This window comes from Hemiscyllium ocellatum, chromosome 20 (assembly GCF_020745735.1).
Source record: "Hemiscyllium ocellatum isolate sHemOce1 chromosome 20, sHemOce1.pat.X.cur, whole genome shotgun sequence".
NCBI classification, from domain to species: Eukaryota; Metazoa; Chordata; class Chondrichthyes; order Orectolobiformes; family Hemiscylliidae; genus Hemiscyllium; species Hemiscyllium ocellatum.
The window spans coordinates 61,913,906-61,929,751 of record NC_083420.1 but is presented as its reverse complement, the minus strand read 5'-3'; the positions used below and the strand labels follow the sequence as shown (position 1 = coordinate 61,929,751).

The window sequence follows — 15,846 nt, the reverse complement described above, 5'->3', positions numbered from 1 at the left end:
AATCTGGTGTGGATACAATTCATTAAATCATAGATGAAGTAAATGATGGACAGCCCTGCTCGTTGAGAGAGTAAGAAAACTAACTTCATAGTTCATTGAATGGAATGCAGATCTCAGTCTGAATGCAGTGAGGACACAGAAGATGGAAGGTTGCAGAGTTTGAAATTAGTGGAAGAATCTGCAGAGTTTATACATTTACAGTTACCATAAGGCTGTGGGTAGTCCTGTAGAACAGAGACCCCCTAGGGATTCAGGTACTTATTTCTTTGAAATTTGGGGCACAGGTAGACAGGGTGGGTAAGGCAACAACTAACATGCTTGACTTTGTTACTCAGATCTTACAGTACAGGAGTTGGAATGTTACATTGAGGTTGTACAGAATATTGGTGAGGCCTTTTTCAGAGTACACTGCACAGTTGCTTAGGAAGAATATTATTAAAGTGGAGAAGGTTCAGAAAAGATTTACGAGCATTTTGCCAGGAATGGAGGGCTTCAGTTATAAGGAGAGGCTGGAGACGCTGAGACTTCTTTCAGTACAGCTCAGGAAGTTGAGGGGTTACCTTATCGACATTCATAAAATCTTGAGAGGCATACACAAAGTGAATAGCAAGGGTATTTCCCTTAGGGTGAGAGTGTTCAAAGCTAGGGGGCATACTTTTAAGGTGAGGGGAAAGATTCAAAACAAACCTTTTTTCAAAATATAGAGTGGCTCATGCGTGAAAAGAATGGGGGGAGTGGGGAGCGGGGGGAGAGAAGAGGAGCAGTGGATGCATATACAGTTACAACATTTAGAAGTCATTTGGATAAGTTTGGAGGGATATGGGCCAAATGCAGGCAAGTGGAACTAGTTTATTTTGAGAACATGGTCAGGGTGGACTGTGCCAAAAAAAAAAGCCAGTAATAAACCTTGAAGTATTATTACAAAAACAGAAAGCACCCACAATTTAGAGATGGTAAATGTAAGTTTTACTTCTGAGAACAGCTGTTTAAAACTTCCCAGAGCCCTGAGATATATTTTTGCTTATTAAGGGAAATAATAGAGATCTCATAATAAGTGTGGTTCTGCAAGCAACCCACAGCACCTGGCATACATGGATATAAAACTCCTAATTTAACTGTTACACTAGTCACCCAAGCTAATGTTGTAGGAACATCAGATCAAATACTAAGATAGCCAATTTTCATTTTAGTTGATACATCCGGAATTTAAATATAATTACAAATCCCATCTGATTAAATAATGCTCTTTAGGGAAATAAATCTCCCATCTTTACCTGGTCTCGACTAGATGTAACTCCAAACCCTCAACAATATGATTGATTCTTAATGGCCCTCTGACATCCACACCACTCAGTTCAACGACATTCAGGGACAGGCAAAAAAGGCTAACCTTATCAGTGACACCCATAAAGCAAAGAAAATCATAACATCTTGTTGAGGGTTCAACGCAAGTATAATATCAGGATACACTGCAGTTATTTCAGATAGATATTTGAGAAATTCACTCATTGTTGAACCTGTGCAATTGTCTTATCACTGAGGGCTGTAGAGGCCAAATCACTGATTTTTTAAAAAATTCACTAATGGGATTAGGATGTTGTGAGCTAATTACTCAGAGGGCAGTTAAGAGTCAACCAAATTGTTATAGGTCTGCAGTCACATGTAAATCAGACCAGACCTGCAAGCAAGCAATACCTGCTCAGTGATGCCCAGTTTGGGTTTTGCCAGGATCACTCAGCTCCTACTCTCGTTACAGCCTTGGTTCAAACATGGACAAAACAGCTGAATTCTAGAGGTGAGGTGAGTGTGATAGCCTTTGACATCTAGGCCGCATTTGACCAAGTATGACATCAAGGAGCTCTGCCAAAGCTGGTTTCAATGGGTATCGGGGGAAAACACTATCTGGTTAGAGTCATAGCTGACATAAAGGAAGATGTTTGTGGTTGTGGAGCGTCAGTCATCTCAGCAGGAGTCCCTCAGGGTAGTGTCCTCGGCCCAACAATTTTCAGCTGCTTCATCAATGACCATCCCTCTAACACAAGAGCAAAGATTAAAGAAAATTTACAGCCCAGGAACAGGCCCTTCGGCCCTCCAAGCCCGAGCTGATCCAAATCACTGGCTAAACCTATCGCCCAATTCCTAAGTATCTGTATCCCTCTACTCTCCACCTACTCATGCATCTGAACCGATGCATCTTAAATGAACCTACCATGCCTGCCTCTACTACCTCTGCTGCCAACGTGTTCCAGGCACCTACCACCCAAGGTCAGTACTGGGGACGTTCACAAATGATTGTGAAGTGTTCAGCACCACTCATGACTCCTCAGATACTGATGTAAAAACAATGACTGCAGATGCTGGAAACCAGATTCTGGATTAGTGATACTGGAAGAGCACAGCAGTTCAGGCAGCATCCAAGGAACAGCAAAATCAACGTTTCGGGCATTCCTGATGAAGGGTTTTTGCCCAAAACGTTGATTTCGCTGCTCCTTGGATGTTGCCTGAACTGCTATGCTCTTCCAGCACCACTAATCCAGAATCCTCAGATACTGAAGCAGTCCATGCTCAAACGTAACAAGATCTGGACAATATCCAGGCTTGGGTCAACAAGTATCAAGTAACATTTGCACCACGCAAATGCCAGGCAATGACCATCACCAATAAGAGACACTCTAAACAACACTCCTTGACATTCAACGGTATTACCAGCACTGAATTACCCCACTGTCAACATCCTTGGTTATCGTTAACCAGAAACTCAGCTGGACGCACCACATAAACTAGGTGGCTACAAGAACAAGTCAGGGTCTAGGGATACTGCAGTGAGTAATTCATTTCCTGACAAAGTCTATCCACCATCTACAAGACAAAAGTCTGGAGTATGATGGAATACTTCCCACTTGCCTGAATGGGTGCAGCTCCAATAACACTCAAGCAGCTCGAAACTATCCAGAACAAAACAACACGCTTGATTGGCACATCTACAAACATTCAATCCCTCCACCACCAGCGCTCAGTAGCATCAATGTGTATCATCTACAAGATAGCCAGAAACTTTTTCCCAGGGCAGAAATTGTTAACACGAGGGGTTATTGTTTTAAGCTGTTTGGCGGAAACAGAGGCAGGTTCTTTACGCAGAGAGTTGAGAGAGCATGAAATGTGTTGCCAGCAGTTGTGGAAGCGAGGTCATTGGGGATAGTTAAGAGACTGCTGGACATACATATGGTCACAGAAACTTGAGAGTTCGGACATTAGGTTGACCTCACATGAGGATCAAGGGTCGGCACAACATCGTGGGCTGAAGGGCCTGTTCTGTGCTGTACTGTTCTATGTTCTATACACTGCAGAAATTCACCAAAGATCCTTAGAAAGCATCTGCCAAACCCACAACTACTTCCTTCTAGAAGGACAAGGGTAGCAGGTACTTGGGAACACAACCACCTGCAAGTTCCCCTCCATACTACTCACTCGGAAATTTACTGCCACTCCTTCAGTCATTGGGTCAAAATCCTGGTATTCCCTCCCTATCAGCATTGTGGGTCAACTCACAGCAAGTGAACTACAGTGATTCAGGAAGGCAGCTCACCACCTTCTCAAGGGCAAATAGGGATGAGCTATCAATGCTGGCCAGCCAGCAACACCAGGGGGTTGCTGGGGGTGGCACAGTGCCTAGCATTGTTTCCTCACAGCGCCAGGGTCCCAGGTTCAATTCCGGCCTTGGTCAACTGTCTGTGTGGAGTTTGCACATTCTCCCAGTGTCTGCGTGGGTTTCCTCCAGGTGCGCCAATTTCCTCCCACAATCCAAAAGATGTGCAGGTCAGGTGAATTGGCCATGATAAATTGCCAATAGTGTTAGGTGCATTAGCCAGAGGGAAATGGGTCTGGGTGGGTTACTCTTTGGAGTGGACTTGTGAAGGGCCTGTTTCCAAACTGCAGTAATCGAATCTAATAATAAAAAAGATGGCAGTTTCTTTCCCTAAAATGGACATTAGTAAACCAGATGCATTTTTCCAATAATTGCCAATGGATTTGCAGTCATTATTAGACTTTTAATTCCAGAATTTTATTGAATTCAAATTCCACTTTTTATCTCGGTGAAATTTGAACTCGGCTCTTCAGAAAACTACGTGGGTCTTTAGACCAATAGTCCAGTGATAACATCATTAGGCTCTCACTCTCCAAATAACATATTCAAAGAAAACAAAATATCTGGAAGAGGCTTAAGGCATCAGGGACAAGGGGAAAGATTGGGAGTGTGGCATCGAGACACAAGACCAGCCATGATCCTGCTTAAAAGCAATCAATGGGTCAACTGTCCTCCACCTATTTTCTGTTCACTTTGTTATTTATTCAAATAGTTTGAATTTTAATAGTTCTATTGTTTAACAAAATTTGTCTCATTTTAAATACTGGAACCAAAGTATAGAAATACAAAACTGTATAGCATAGTCAGCACTATCCATAAAAGTTCAAAAATATTCGCCACTCATTACAAAACAACCGTGTATGGATTCCCACCTGCAAAAATGTCCAGTCAACAACAGATAAAATTAGCAACTTAAAAACTCAAATTACATAGCTGACAAAATTAGTTTGGAGCTCCACCTTTTCAACTTTTATTTGAAAACAGAAGTCGTCTCATTGTTGCTAATCTACAGGATTTTGGTGTTTCATAAACTTAAACCAAAATAAAGCCACTTTGGAATCTGTGCAGAAAGCATCTGAATTATATACCACTGGCAACAAAAAAAAAAGTCATTTAGCGAAATATGTAACAATCATACCGTACCTTGGGTTAGACACAGCAGTCGTGGCCACTGTTTGGAGATTTTCTTGTTTTGAAGAACCTTTAACAGCCTCTTTGGTGCCTTAAGACAAATTAGATCCAGCTTACTCACACTTTGATAGTGAAGCAATATTTGCAATAAATCCAACAATGGCTATTGCTGTGCTCTAACGGTTATAGTATATAATGTTACACAAAGTCAGCATTCTGGTCAAGTCAGTCACTGTCCAGTATAGTGTGGACAAATGTAACGTTAGCCACTTTATGGAAGGGAAGAGACCTATAAAACTCACACGTAGTTAGACAGAGTGAACAGAGGACGGATGTTCCCAGTGATCAGGAAGTCTAGAAATGTGGGTCACAGTTTAAGAATATGGGGTAAACCATTTAGAACCGAGATGAGGAGACATTTCTCCACCTCGATTGGGGTAAGTTTATGGAAACAGCCACAGAAAGTAGTTAAAATCAAAACACAATGTTTTCAAGGAATTGATCAAGATCTTAGGGCTGAAGAGATAAAAACGATATGGAGACAGAGTAGGAAGCGTTTAATGAACATTTTGAACAACAGAGCAGTCTTGAAAGGATGAAAAGCCTCCCATTTTCTATGTTTCTTCAAATAAAAAAAACATTAAAAGGTTAATATTCAGGGTCAAACAGTGTTCAAATACGAAATCACACAAACATTGGGGTGGCAAGACGGCTCAGGGACCCGGGTTCGATTCCAGCCTCGGGCGACCGTCTGCATAGAGTTTGTACATTAAGACCATAAGACACAGGAGTGGAAGTAAGGCCATTCGGCACATCGAGTCCACTCCGCCACTCAACCATGGCTGATGGGTATTTCAACTCCACTTACCCGCATTCTCCCCATAGCCCTTAATTCCTTGTGACATCAAGAATTTATCAATCTCTGCCTTGAAGACATTCAGCATCCTGGCCTCCACTGCACAGGCCCACCACACTCTGGTGGAAGAAATGTCTCCGCATTTCTGTTTTGAATTTACCCCCTCTAATTCTAAGGGTGTGTCCACGGTTCCTAGTCTGCTCACCTAACAGAAACAACTTCCTAGCGTCCACCCTTTCCAAGCCATGTATTATCTTGTAAGTTTCTATTAGATCGCCCCTTAACCTTATAAACTCCAATGAATACAATCCCAGGATCCTCAGCCGTTCCTCGTATGTTAGACCTACCATTCCAGGTATCATCTGTGTGAATCTCCGCTGGACACGCTCCAGTGCCAGTAAGTCCTTCCTGAAGTGTGGGGACCAAAACTAGACACAGTACTCCAAATGGGACCTAACCAGAGTTTTATACAGTCTTAGTAGTACAACGGTGCTTTTATATTCCAACCCTCTTGAGATAAATGACAACATTGCATTTGCTTTCTTAATCACAGACTCAACCTGCATGTTTACCTTTAGAGAATCCTCGACTAGCACTCCCAGATCCCTCTGTACTTTGGTTTTACAAATTTTCTCACCGTTTAGAAAGTAGTCCATGCTTGTATCCTTTTTTCCAAAGTGCAAGACCTCGCATTTGCTCACATTGAATTTCTTCAGCCATTTCCTGGACCACTCTCCCAAACTGTCTAGATCCTTCTGCAGTCTCCCCACTTCCTCAGTACTACCTGCTTGTCCACCTAACTTTGTATAATCGGCAAACTTAGCTAGAATGCCCCTAGTCCCTTCATCCAGATCATTAAATATATAACGTGAACAGCTACGGCCCCAACATTGAACCCTGCGGGACACCGCTTGTCACTGGCTGCCATTCTGAAAAAGAACTTTTTATCCCAACTCTCTATTAGACAGCCAATCCTCAATCCATACCAGTAGCTCACCTCGAACACCATGCTCAGCAGCCTCCCGTGTGGCACCTTATCAAAGGCCTTTTGGAAGTTTAGATAGACCACATCCATGGGTTTCCCTGGTCTAACCTACTTGTCACCTCTTCAAAGAATTCCAACAGGTTTGTCAGGCACGACCTCCCTTTACTAAATCCATGTTGACTTGTTCTAATCCGACTCTGCTCTTCCAAGAATTTAGAAACCTGATCCTTAATGATGGATTCTAGAATTTTACCAACAACCGAGGTTAGGCTAATTGGCCTACATTCTCCCAGTGTCTGCGTGGGTTTCCTCCGGGTGCTCCGGTTTCCTCCCACAGTCCAAAGGTCAGGTGAATTGGCCATGCTAAATTGCCCGTAGTGATAGGTGCACGAGTAGGGGAATGGGTCTGGGTGGGTTATTCTTTGGAGTGTCAGGTGGACTTGAAGGGCCTGTTTCTGAACTGAGGGAATCTAATCTAATAAATCTATATAACCCAACAGCCCATGGTATTGAGAGGAATATATCAGAATGCACAGAAACTGGTTAACTAATAGAAGAGAGTTGGGATAAAGTGGGCATTTTCAGGATAGCAACCTGCAACTAGTGAAGTACCACACAGCTGGGGCTAAACTTACTTCCAATATCCAAGTATTTGGCTGAGGGAAATGTATGTGCCAAAGCCAATTTTGTGGATGAAGAAAATAGGTGAGAAAGCAATTAGTGAGGATAAAAGTATGCAGAGAGATTTTTCTATTTAATTATGAACTATTAAGAAGAAAGAATGGCTTCAAAAACTAAAGACTGCCACATGGTTTGCAAGTAAGTAACTTGGCTGCAAATGTGTTGCTGGTCAAAGCACAGCAGGTTAGGCAGCATCTCAGGAATAGAGAATTCGACGTTTCGAGCATAAGCCCTTCATCAGCTCGAAACGTCGAATTCTCTATTCCTGAGATGCTGCCTAACCTGCTGTGCTTTGACCAGCAACACATTTGCAGCTGTGATCTCCAGCATCTGCAGACCTCATTTTTTACTTAAGTAAGTAACTTGGAACCTGTTGCAAGCACAGTTTCCATAGCTGCATGTTCAAGCAGTATTTGAAGTGCTGTATTTAAAGCTGGTGGGTTATGTACAAACAGAAAGCTGATCAGGCTGTACACAAGGGAGCATTTATGATGACATGCCAAGGATGACAACAATGGCCTTCGGCTTGCCAACAATATGATGCATTCTCAGGTAGGTGAACAGCCTGGGGCTGTGAAGATAAAGAGAAGCCATCAGGGGTCTCAGCTCAGGAGAACCTGCTGTATTCTGCAGTAAAAGTTAGATCAAGTCTGAAGAACCTTCCTTTCATTCTGCAGATGATTTAAACTGTGTTTTTAAAATTGTTAAGTCAGAGATCTTACTATAAGTATGACCGGCTCCCTTGTGCCTCCTGCAAACCTGCAAGACACCAGAGAATGAAGACTGAGGAGCAGATTCTGACCAGTACAGGAGTCAAAAAAAATCTCAAAAACCCTGTAAAGTGAAGAAATTCAGGTGTGGCAACAACTGAGAGAAAGATAGAACTTTTTTGAGGGGGTTGGTAATGGAGCATTGTGTGAGGGATGAGGTAATGAGGGATTCGATTTTTACTTGGTAAAGTTTTACCAAACAGTTCATAACTGCTTCACAAGGCTGGCATGTCGCTTCAAGGTGTACTCTCTTGCATACTTTGTTGCAGCAGGGTTCATTCCCTGGATAGACGGTAATTGTAGAGAGGGATATGCCAGCCATGAGAATCCAGATTGTGTTACAGAATGATTCTGATGGCCCACAATATCTCAGATGGGTGTAAAAGTCAGCTAAATTAGGGAAAGTTGTGCACTTTTAAAAATATTTAACTTTTGTCATGACAGAGGTCAGCAGGACTTTATTTCCAGCACACTACCCAGTGATGCAGAATAATTTGAGCAGGTTAAGTGAGTGGACAAAACTGGGTAAATGGAATATAATGTCAGAAAATGAGGTTATGCACTTCTACAGGAAGAATAGAGGAGCTGAATATTATTGAAATAAGGAAAGACTGCAGAAACATGCAGTACAAAGGGCATTTACCCACAAGCATTTTTTTAAAATTGTCTGAGATTCATATGCAATAGCAACTTCCAAAACTAGAAGCCAATGCTAGAATCTGCACCAGCACATTGAAAGGCAACCTCAGCAAACTCAACCTCAGTGCAGCTGCGAGGGAACATTAATTCTCACACAATAATCACAAAAAGATAGTTGTGTATTTTTTAGGAAGACAAACGGAACACTGACTTTTATTTCAAGGGAATGAAATATAAAGTAGGTGGTCTTGCTAGAATTATTAAAGGCACTAGTCAGATAACATCTGGAATAGTGAAAAGTTTTGATCTCTATCTACTGAAAGAAATACTGACATTGGGGGCAGCTCAGATGGTTTACTACATAAAATCCTACTCAACAAGGATTCAATGAAAGGAGGTTAAGTAGTTTGGGCCTAGACTCACTAAAGTTGAGAATGAGAGTAGGCATTATTGAAACATGACAGATAGAGCTTGACAGGATGGATGCTGAGAGGCTATTTGTCTGCTTCCAGAAAAGTCTAAGACCTGAAGGCATAATTGCAGACTAGGAGTTAAGAGAGGGTTTTTGTTGATAGAAGTGAACCTGTAGAATTCTTTACTGCAGAGGACTGTCAAGGCTGAGTCACTGAATTCACCAATCAGATAGATTTTTAATTATAGAGGATTATCAGATCAGCCGTATCTTTGAATGGTGGAGTAGACTCGATAGGCACACATCTTACAGGCTTATGGATCTCAAAGGAATTCTACCATTTAAATTCAAAACCAAGATGTTTAATGCAATTCTCCAACATCAGTTTGTTTAATTTGCTTCCACTTCAAGACTGACATTAGATGAAAACAAACTGGAGAACCCCACTACTGGTGTCACTCCAGTCACCAGTGGAGAACCAAAAGATAGAAATCTGCAATATAAAACTCATCTCATTTTTAACACTACATTCAATTTACAAATTGATTTAACAATTTTCCTGTAACTGTTAACCAGTTCAGATACTATACATCAGTTAGGTTGCTACTACTTGTCATAATTAGAGTTTTTACTTTCAGAGCCAGTATTTGTTAATTTGCAAGAAAGAAAATGGGACTTCCAGGAGTATTGCAATCCTTGTAGACAGGCATGTAGAATCGCAATTTTTCCTGCTCTTCAGGACGAAATCCAAAAGTGAAAAGGTGTCCCTATTATGGAGCACTGATACCGAGTAACCCAGTCAGAACATATTCAACTAATGACATTCTTCCAAATAAGTCACCCCACAAGTCCAAATTAAAGAAACTGGAGTCTTTCTCATGCCAAAACAGTTTCATAAACAGTTAGTCCATGACCTGCGAGTTAACCATCCTTTTAGCCACTTTAGAAACTTTCACAACTTCAAACTTCAAGGCAAACACTTTACAAGAACATAAAAATCTTGTTGTTTTTGGCTCATGGAATTTCAACACCATTGGCTAATTCACTATTTACTGCCTGTCCTTAAACTGCCTGGGAAAAAGGCAGTGAACTACCTTTGTGAATTTCTGCAGGGAAGTGGCAATGGCCTAGTGACATTATTGCTAGGTTATTAATGCAGATATTCTGGAAATCCAGGTTTGAATTCCTTCATGACACATGGTAAAATTTGAATTAAATTAAAACCGGAGTGCAATGACGACCACAGAACAATTGTCAATTGTTAGGAAAAACCCACCTGGTTAACTAATATCCTTTAGTGAAGGATATAGCTATCCTTCCTTTTTCTTGGATGCGACTACATGCTAAATCGCAACATAGCTGACTCTTAACTGCTATCTAACCCAATTAGGGATAGGCAGCAAGTGCTGGCCAAGATTTACCTCGTACCCGGCAAAACAATGGTGATAAAATTCTATGATAAGTGTGTGGCCAAAGGAGAAAATTCCATGATGTGCCACATCTCAGCTGCCTTGTCATTTTAAGTGTTAGGGACGAAAGGTTTGGAAGCTAATACTGAAGGAGCCTTGGTGAGTTGAAGCATACTTGGTAATGCTTTTGCCACTGTGCAGGTCAAGGAGGAAATTAATGAGGAAGGTGACAGATGGGGTGCTAATCAAGTGGACTGCTATGTCCCAGACAGTATCAGGGTTGCTGAGTGCAGTTGGAAATTTGCATGACCATTCTGACTTGTACCTTGCCTGTGTGATTGGGCTCATTTTGTTTTTTTTTTGGGGTGGTGGGGCGGAGAATTGGCAGGCATGCTAGTCATAGAATTCAAGAGCCCTGGACTGGTCATTAATTGCAAGTTCCTGTAAATATCTAAGTCAATAATATTTCCTTCAGGTCAACCCCAGTTAACATTAGGCCCAACAGCAGTCGTAACATCTCTATATGGTACTGCTTATTCAAAACCAGAAACAGAAACACATACATATCTTAAACTTCTCTTGCCTGTGCCCAATAGGAAATAGGAGCAAAGCTAATATAAACCTGATATTTCATTGGATGTCCGAACCACATTTTTCACATTACAAGTTTCATCCATCTCCCTTTCACTCTGGTTATTTTTACTATCATCGGTTTCTTTTTTCAAAGCTGCTTGCTTCTTTTCCTCTTGTCTTTGTGCTGCTATAGATGCACGAACAGCGGCAGCAACATCCCGATCTTCCTCCTCCCTAGAAACCAAAAGTACCAGTCAGTTACAAAGCAGATGAATTAATTATACAGTTAAAAAAAAAATCATCCATGCTATCTGAATGTCACTGACTGTGACAGCATTTACTACCCAACCTGAGTTATACTTGCCGGTGGTAGTGCTGAGTTGGCTTTTTGAACCTTTCCTGCCTTTTTGCTATCAGTACATAATGCCATTAGGAAGGAGTTCCAGGATTCTGACCCAGTAACCTTGAAGTAATGGCCATATTTTTTCCAAATCAGGATCACAGGTGGCTTTTGGGGGGGGGATGCAGGTGGTGATGTCTCCCTATATCTGCTGCCCTTGGCCTTCCAGATGATACTAGTTTCAGCTGTCTTAAGGATCACATTGGCTGTGGCAGTGAGAGGACCACAGAGATAAATGCAACATATAGAATAGACAAATCAGCATCTGAAGTGTAGCAACCACAGGAGGAAAACCTGAGAAGCTATTGATCAGGGTTTAAAACTATGAGCAAAACTATGTGGGCGGCACGGTGGCACAGTGCTTAGCACTGCTGTCTCACAGCGTCTGAGACCCTGGTTCAATTCCCAACTCAGGCGACAGACTGTGTGGAGTTTGCACATTCTCCCCGTGTCTGCATGGGTTTCCACCGGGTGCTCCGGTTTCCTCCCACAGTCCAAAGATGTGCGGGTCAGGTGAATTGGCCATGCTAAATTGCCCATAGTGTTAGGTAAGGGGTAAATGTAGGGTATGGGTGGGTTGCGCTTCAGCGGGTCAGTGTGGACTTGTTGGGCCGAAGGGCCTGTTTTCACACTAAGTAATCTAATCTAATCTAATCTAAAACAGTCTAAAAGTGATCTGGGGCAAGGTAGTGTACACTGCTGAACAAATACTGTATGAATCAATAAAAAGGTAAGAGCCAGCACTGATCATTTAATCAAGCAACTTTGTGAAGCGATGAACTTTTGCTGGGCAATATCTAAGCTTCGGAATGTAACGGAAATGATGAAACAAACTCTATGACTATGAAACGTATTAAGACGTGACAATAAAAGAAACAACACTCCTACTATCTCAAGAATGGCGCAAAAATAAAAACTTGGTATATATATTTCACAACCAATAAGAGAATGAAAACGCGACTAACAGTTGTCATTCTGTTTTACCAAGATGCAATACAAAGGCAAGGCTTATACAATTAAAAGTAGGGCCTTGGATAATGTTGTAAAACAGAGACACCTAGGGGTTCAGGTTCATAATTCTTTGAAGTTTGCATAACAGAAATAGGATGATTAAGAAGGTGTTTTACATGCTTGCTTTCATTGCTCAGATCTTGGAGCATGTTGAGATTGTACAAGACTTTGGTGAGGCCTCTTCTTAAATAATGCACCTAGTTCTAGTTGCCTTGTAATAGGAAGGATATTACTATGCTGGAGAGGGCTCAGAAGAGACCTATCAGGGTGTTACTAGGAATAGAAGTTTTGAGTTATAAGGACAGGCTGGATAGGCTGGGACATTTTTCACTGGAACATACGATGTTGAGAGATAACCTTAGAGGTTCATAAAGACATGAGGGGTAGAGATAAGGCGAATGGCAGGTGTCTTTTCCTTAGGGTGGGAATTTACAGACATGGGGGCATATCTTTAAGGTGATAGGAGAAAGATTTACCAAAAAAATGACGAGGGGCAACTTCTTTTAAAAAAAAAAGTGGCTCCTGTGTGGAATGAACAATGGACAACACAGCATAAGGATAAGCCCATCAGCCCTCCAAGTCTGTGCCAACATATTTTGCCTTTCATACTAAAACTCCCTTCACTTAGAGGATCCATAGCCCTCTATTCCCTTCCTACTTACGTGTTCGCCCAGGTGCTTCTTGAATGCTGCTATTGTGTCTGTTTCCACCACCACCTCTGGAAACACATTCCAGGTACTCACCACCCTCAGAGAAAAAAAAACTTGTCTTGCACGTCTCTTAAAAATTCCTCCTCCTCCACACCCCTCCTGCCCCAAACCTCAATTGACCTTTCCACCCTGGGAAAATGCTTCATACATCCACTCTATCTATGCCATTCGCAATCTTATAAACTTCTATCAAGCCAAACCTCAACCAACCACCTGCATTGTGTGAAAACAAACTGTCTATCCTTACTTTCTTGATGGCCAAAATCCCCCATATCCTGGTAAACCTTTCTTTTCCAGATTAGATTACTTAGTGTGGAAACGGGCCCCTCGGCCCAACAAGTCCACACCGACCCACCGAAGCATATACCATACTCCTACATTTACGCTACGGGCGAATAATCATGGCCAATTCACCTAACCTGAACATTTTTGGACTGTGGGAGGAAATCCACACAGGCACTGGAAGAATGTGCAATCTCCGCACAGAGTCGCCTGAGGCAGGAATTGAACCCGGGTCTCTGGCGCTGTGAGGCAGCAGTGCTAACCATTGTGCCACCATGCCTTCTCCAAAGTATCCACATCCTTCTGGTAGTGCAGTGACCAAACCAGCATGCAATATCCCAAGTATGGCTGAAGGGTTGCTGCCTCAGCACCAGGGACCAGATTCCAGCCTCAGGTGACTGTGCAAACTCCACATAGATAGACATTCTCCCCATGTCTGCATGTGTCTCCTCCTGGTGCTCTGGTTTCCTCCCACAGTCAAATGATGTGCAGGTTATGTGAATTGGCCATGTTAAATTGCCCATAGTGCTCAGGGATGTGTAGGTTAGGTGCATTATTCATGGGAAATGTGTGGTAATACGATAGTGGAATGTGTCTGAGTTAGATACCCTTCAGAGAGCCAGTGTGGACTTGTTGGGCCAAATAGCCTGTTTCCACACTATAGGGATTCTACAAAAGCTGCAGCATAACTTGCCTATCCTTATATTCAATTCACCTTGCAATGAAGGTGAGCATGTCATAGGTCTTTTTAACTAGCTTCTCTACCTGTGCTCCCACCTTCATTAATCTGTAGACGTGCACAGCCAGATCTCTCTGCATGTCAATACTCCTAAAGGTTCTGCCATTTACTGTACAATTTTCATTTGCACTTGACCTTCCAAAATGGATCATCTCACATTGGTCTTCTAGAGAAAGTGCTAGATGTGAGTTACATTTGAAAGACACTTAGATAAGTACATGAATAAGAAATGTTTGGATGGATAGGAGCCAAACACAGGCAAGTGGGACTAGTTTAATTTCGGATTATGGTCAGCACGAACTGGTTTCCGTGCTGTGACGATGTCAGCTTCACTGCAGTTCCCATGCTCTTCGAGAGAATTCTAGGATCAAGACCCAGCGACAGTGAAGAAGCAGTAGTTTGGAATGGAAAATGCACATAGCAATGTTCCCATATAGCTGCTGCCTTCTAGATAGAAGTGGTTGTGGGTTTGGAGGGTACTGTATAAGCATCTTTGGTGAACTTCTGCAGTGCACCACAGTGATCCTACTGAGCATAGGTGGTACAGAGAACACAGCAACACTTTGAAATTACAGCTATAATTACCCCCTTCTAGGTGACATCTCCAGTGCTGTGCAGCCTCTGAATGAAGTACTGTTGGGGTGATCTGCTCAGAATTTATACGGTTCTGTCCATCATTGCAAACAAAAAAAATCAACCGGCTCAGAGAACCAACCAACAACTCCAACCACAATCTAAGCTACAGATCTTCATAAAAATGTTAAAAATGACAGCAATAAGTTGTATATTTACTCTCAAGACTTTCATGAAAGGTGAAACTTTAATCAGAAATGGTTCTCAACTATTATACATACCTGGTGTACTTCCATCTGCCTCTGCGGTTTTGTCCTCTGTTTTGGCCACCCCTTCTATTCAATCTATCCACTTCTTCATAATCCTCTCCACTCACCATGCCTGCAGTAAAATGCAAAATGCAACTGTTACTCTCTGCAATACGAAATCCCCGAGATACATTACAGCATAGAACAGCACAGTGCAGGCTCTTCGGCGCTCAATGTTGCACCGACCTGCACCAATCTGAAGCCAATCTAACCTACACTATTCCACTTTCATCCATATAACTATCCAATGACCATTTAAAGGCCCTGAAAGTTGGCAAGTCTACAACTGTTGCAGAGAGTGTCTTTCATGCCCCTACTACTCTCCAAGAAACTACCTTTGACATCGGTCCTATATGTACTACCCCTCAATTTAAAGCTATGCCCCCTAGTGCTAGCCATCACCTTCCGGGAAAAAGGCTCGCACTGTCCACCCTATCCTACCCTCTTATTATCTTGTATATCTCAATTAAGTCACCTCTAAACCTCCTTCCCTCTAACGAAAAAGAGCAGTGGATCCAAAACAGATCCTTACGTGCAACACTAGGAACAGGATTCCAGGATGAACATTTCATCAACCACCACGCCCTTATAGCCAATTTCTTATCCAAACCACTAAAGCACCCTCAATCCCATGCATCTGCACTTGTGCAATAGCTGACTGTGGGGAACCTTATCAAACGCCTTAATGAAATCCATATACACAACATCAACCACTTTACCC

At 42.2% G+C, this 15,846-nt stretch overlaps 1 protein-coding gene across 2 annotated transcripts in view; it reads right to left on the bottom strand.

Moving 5' to 3' along the window:
* The window catches only part of znf598 (zinc finger protein 598), a 65,678-nt gene that overhangs the window by 24,846 nt on the left and 24,986 nt on the right, over positions 1–15,846 (bottom strand). For both annotated transcript variants that reach the window (XM_060840927.1, XM_060840929.1), the window contains exons 6-8: positions 15,099–15,198; positions 11,152–11,336; positions 4,790–4,868 (exon numbers count right to left, since the gene is read on the bottom strand). In XM_060840927.1, coding sequence (XP_060696910.1) covers positions 4,790–4,868; positions 11,152–11,336; positions 15,099–15,198 — 364 coding nt within the window. The remainder of the gene's footprint in view (positions 1–4,789; positions 4,869–11,151; positions 11,337–15,098; positions 15,199–15,846) is intronic.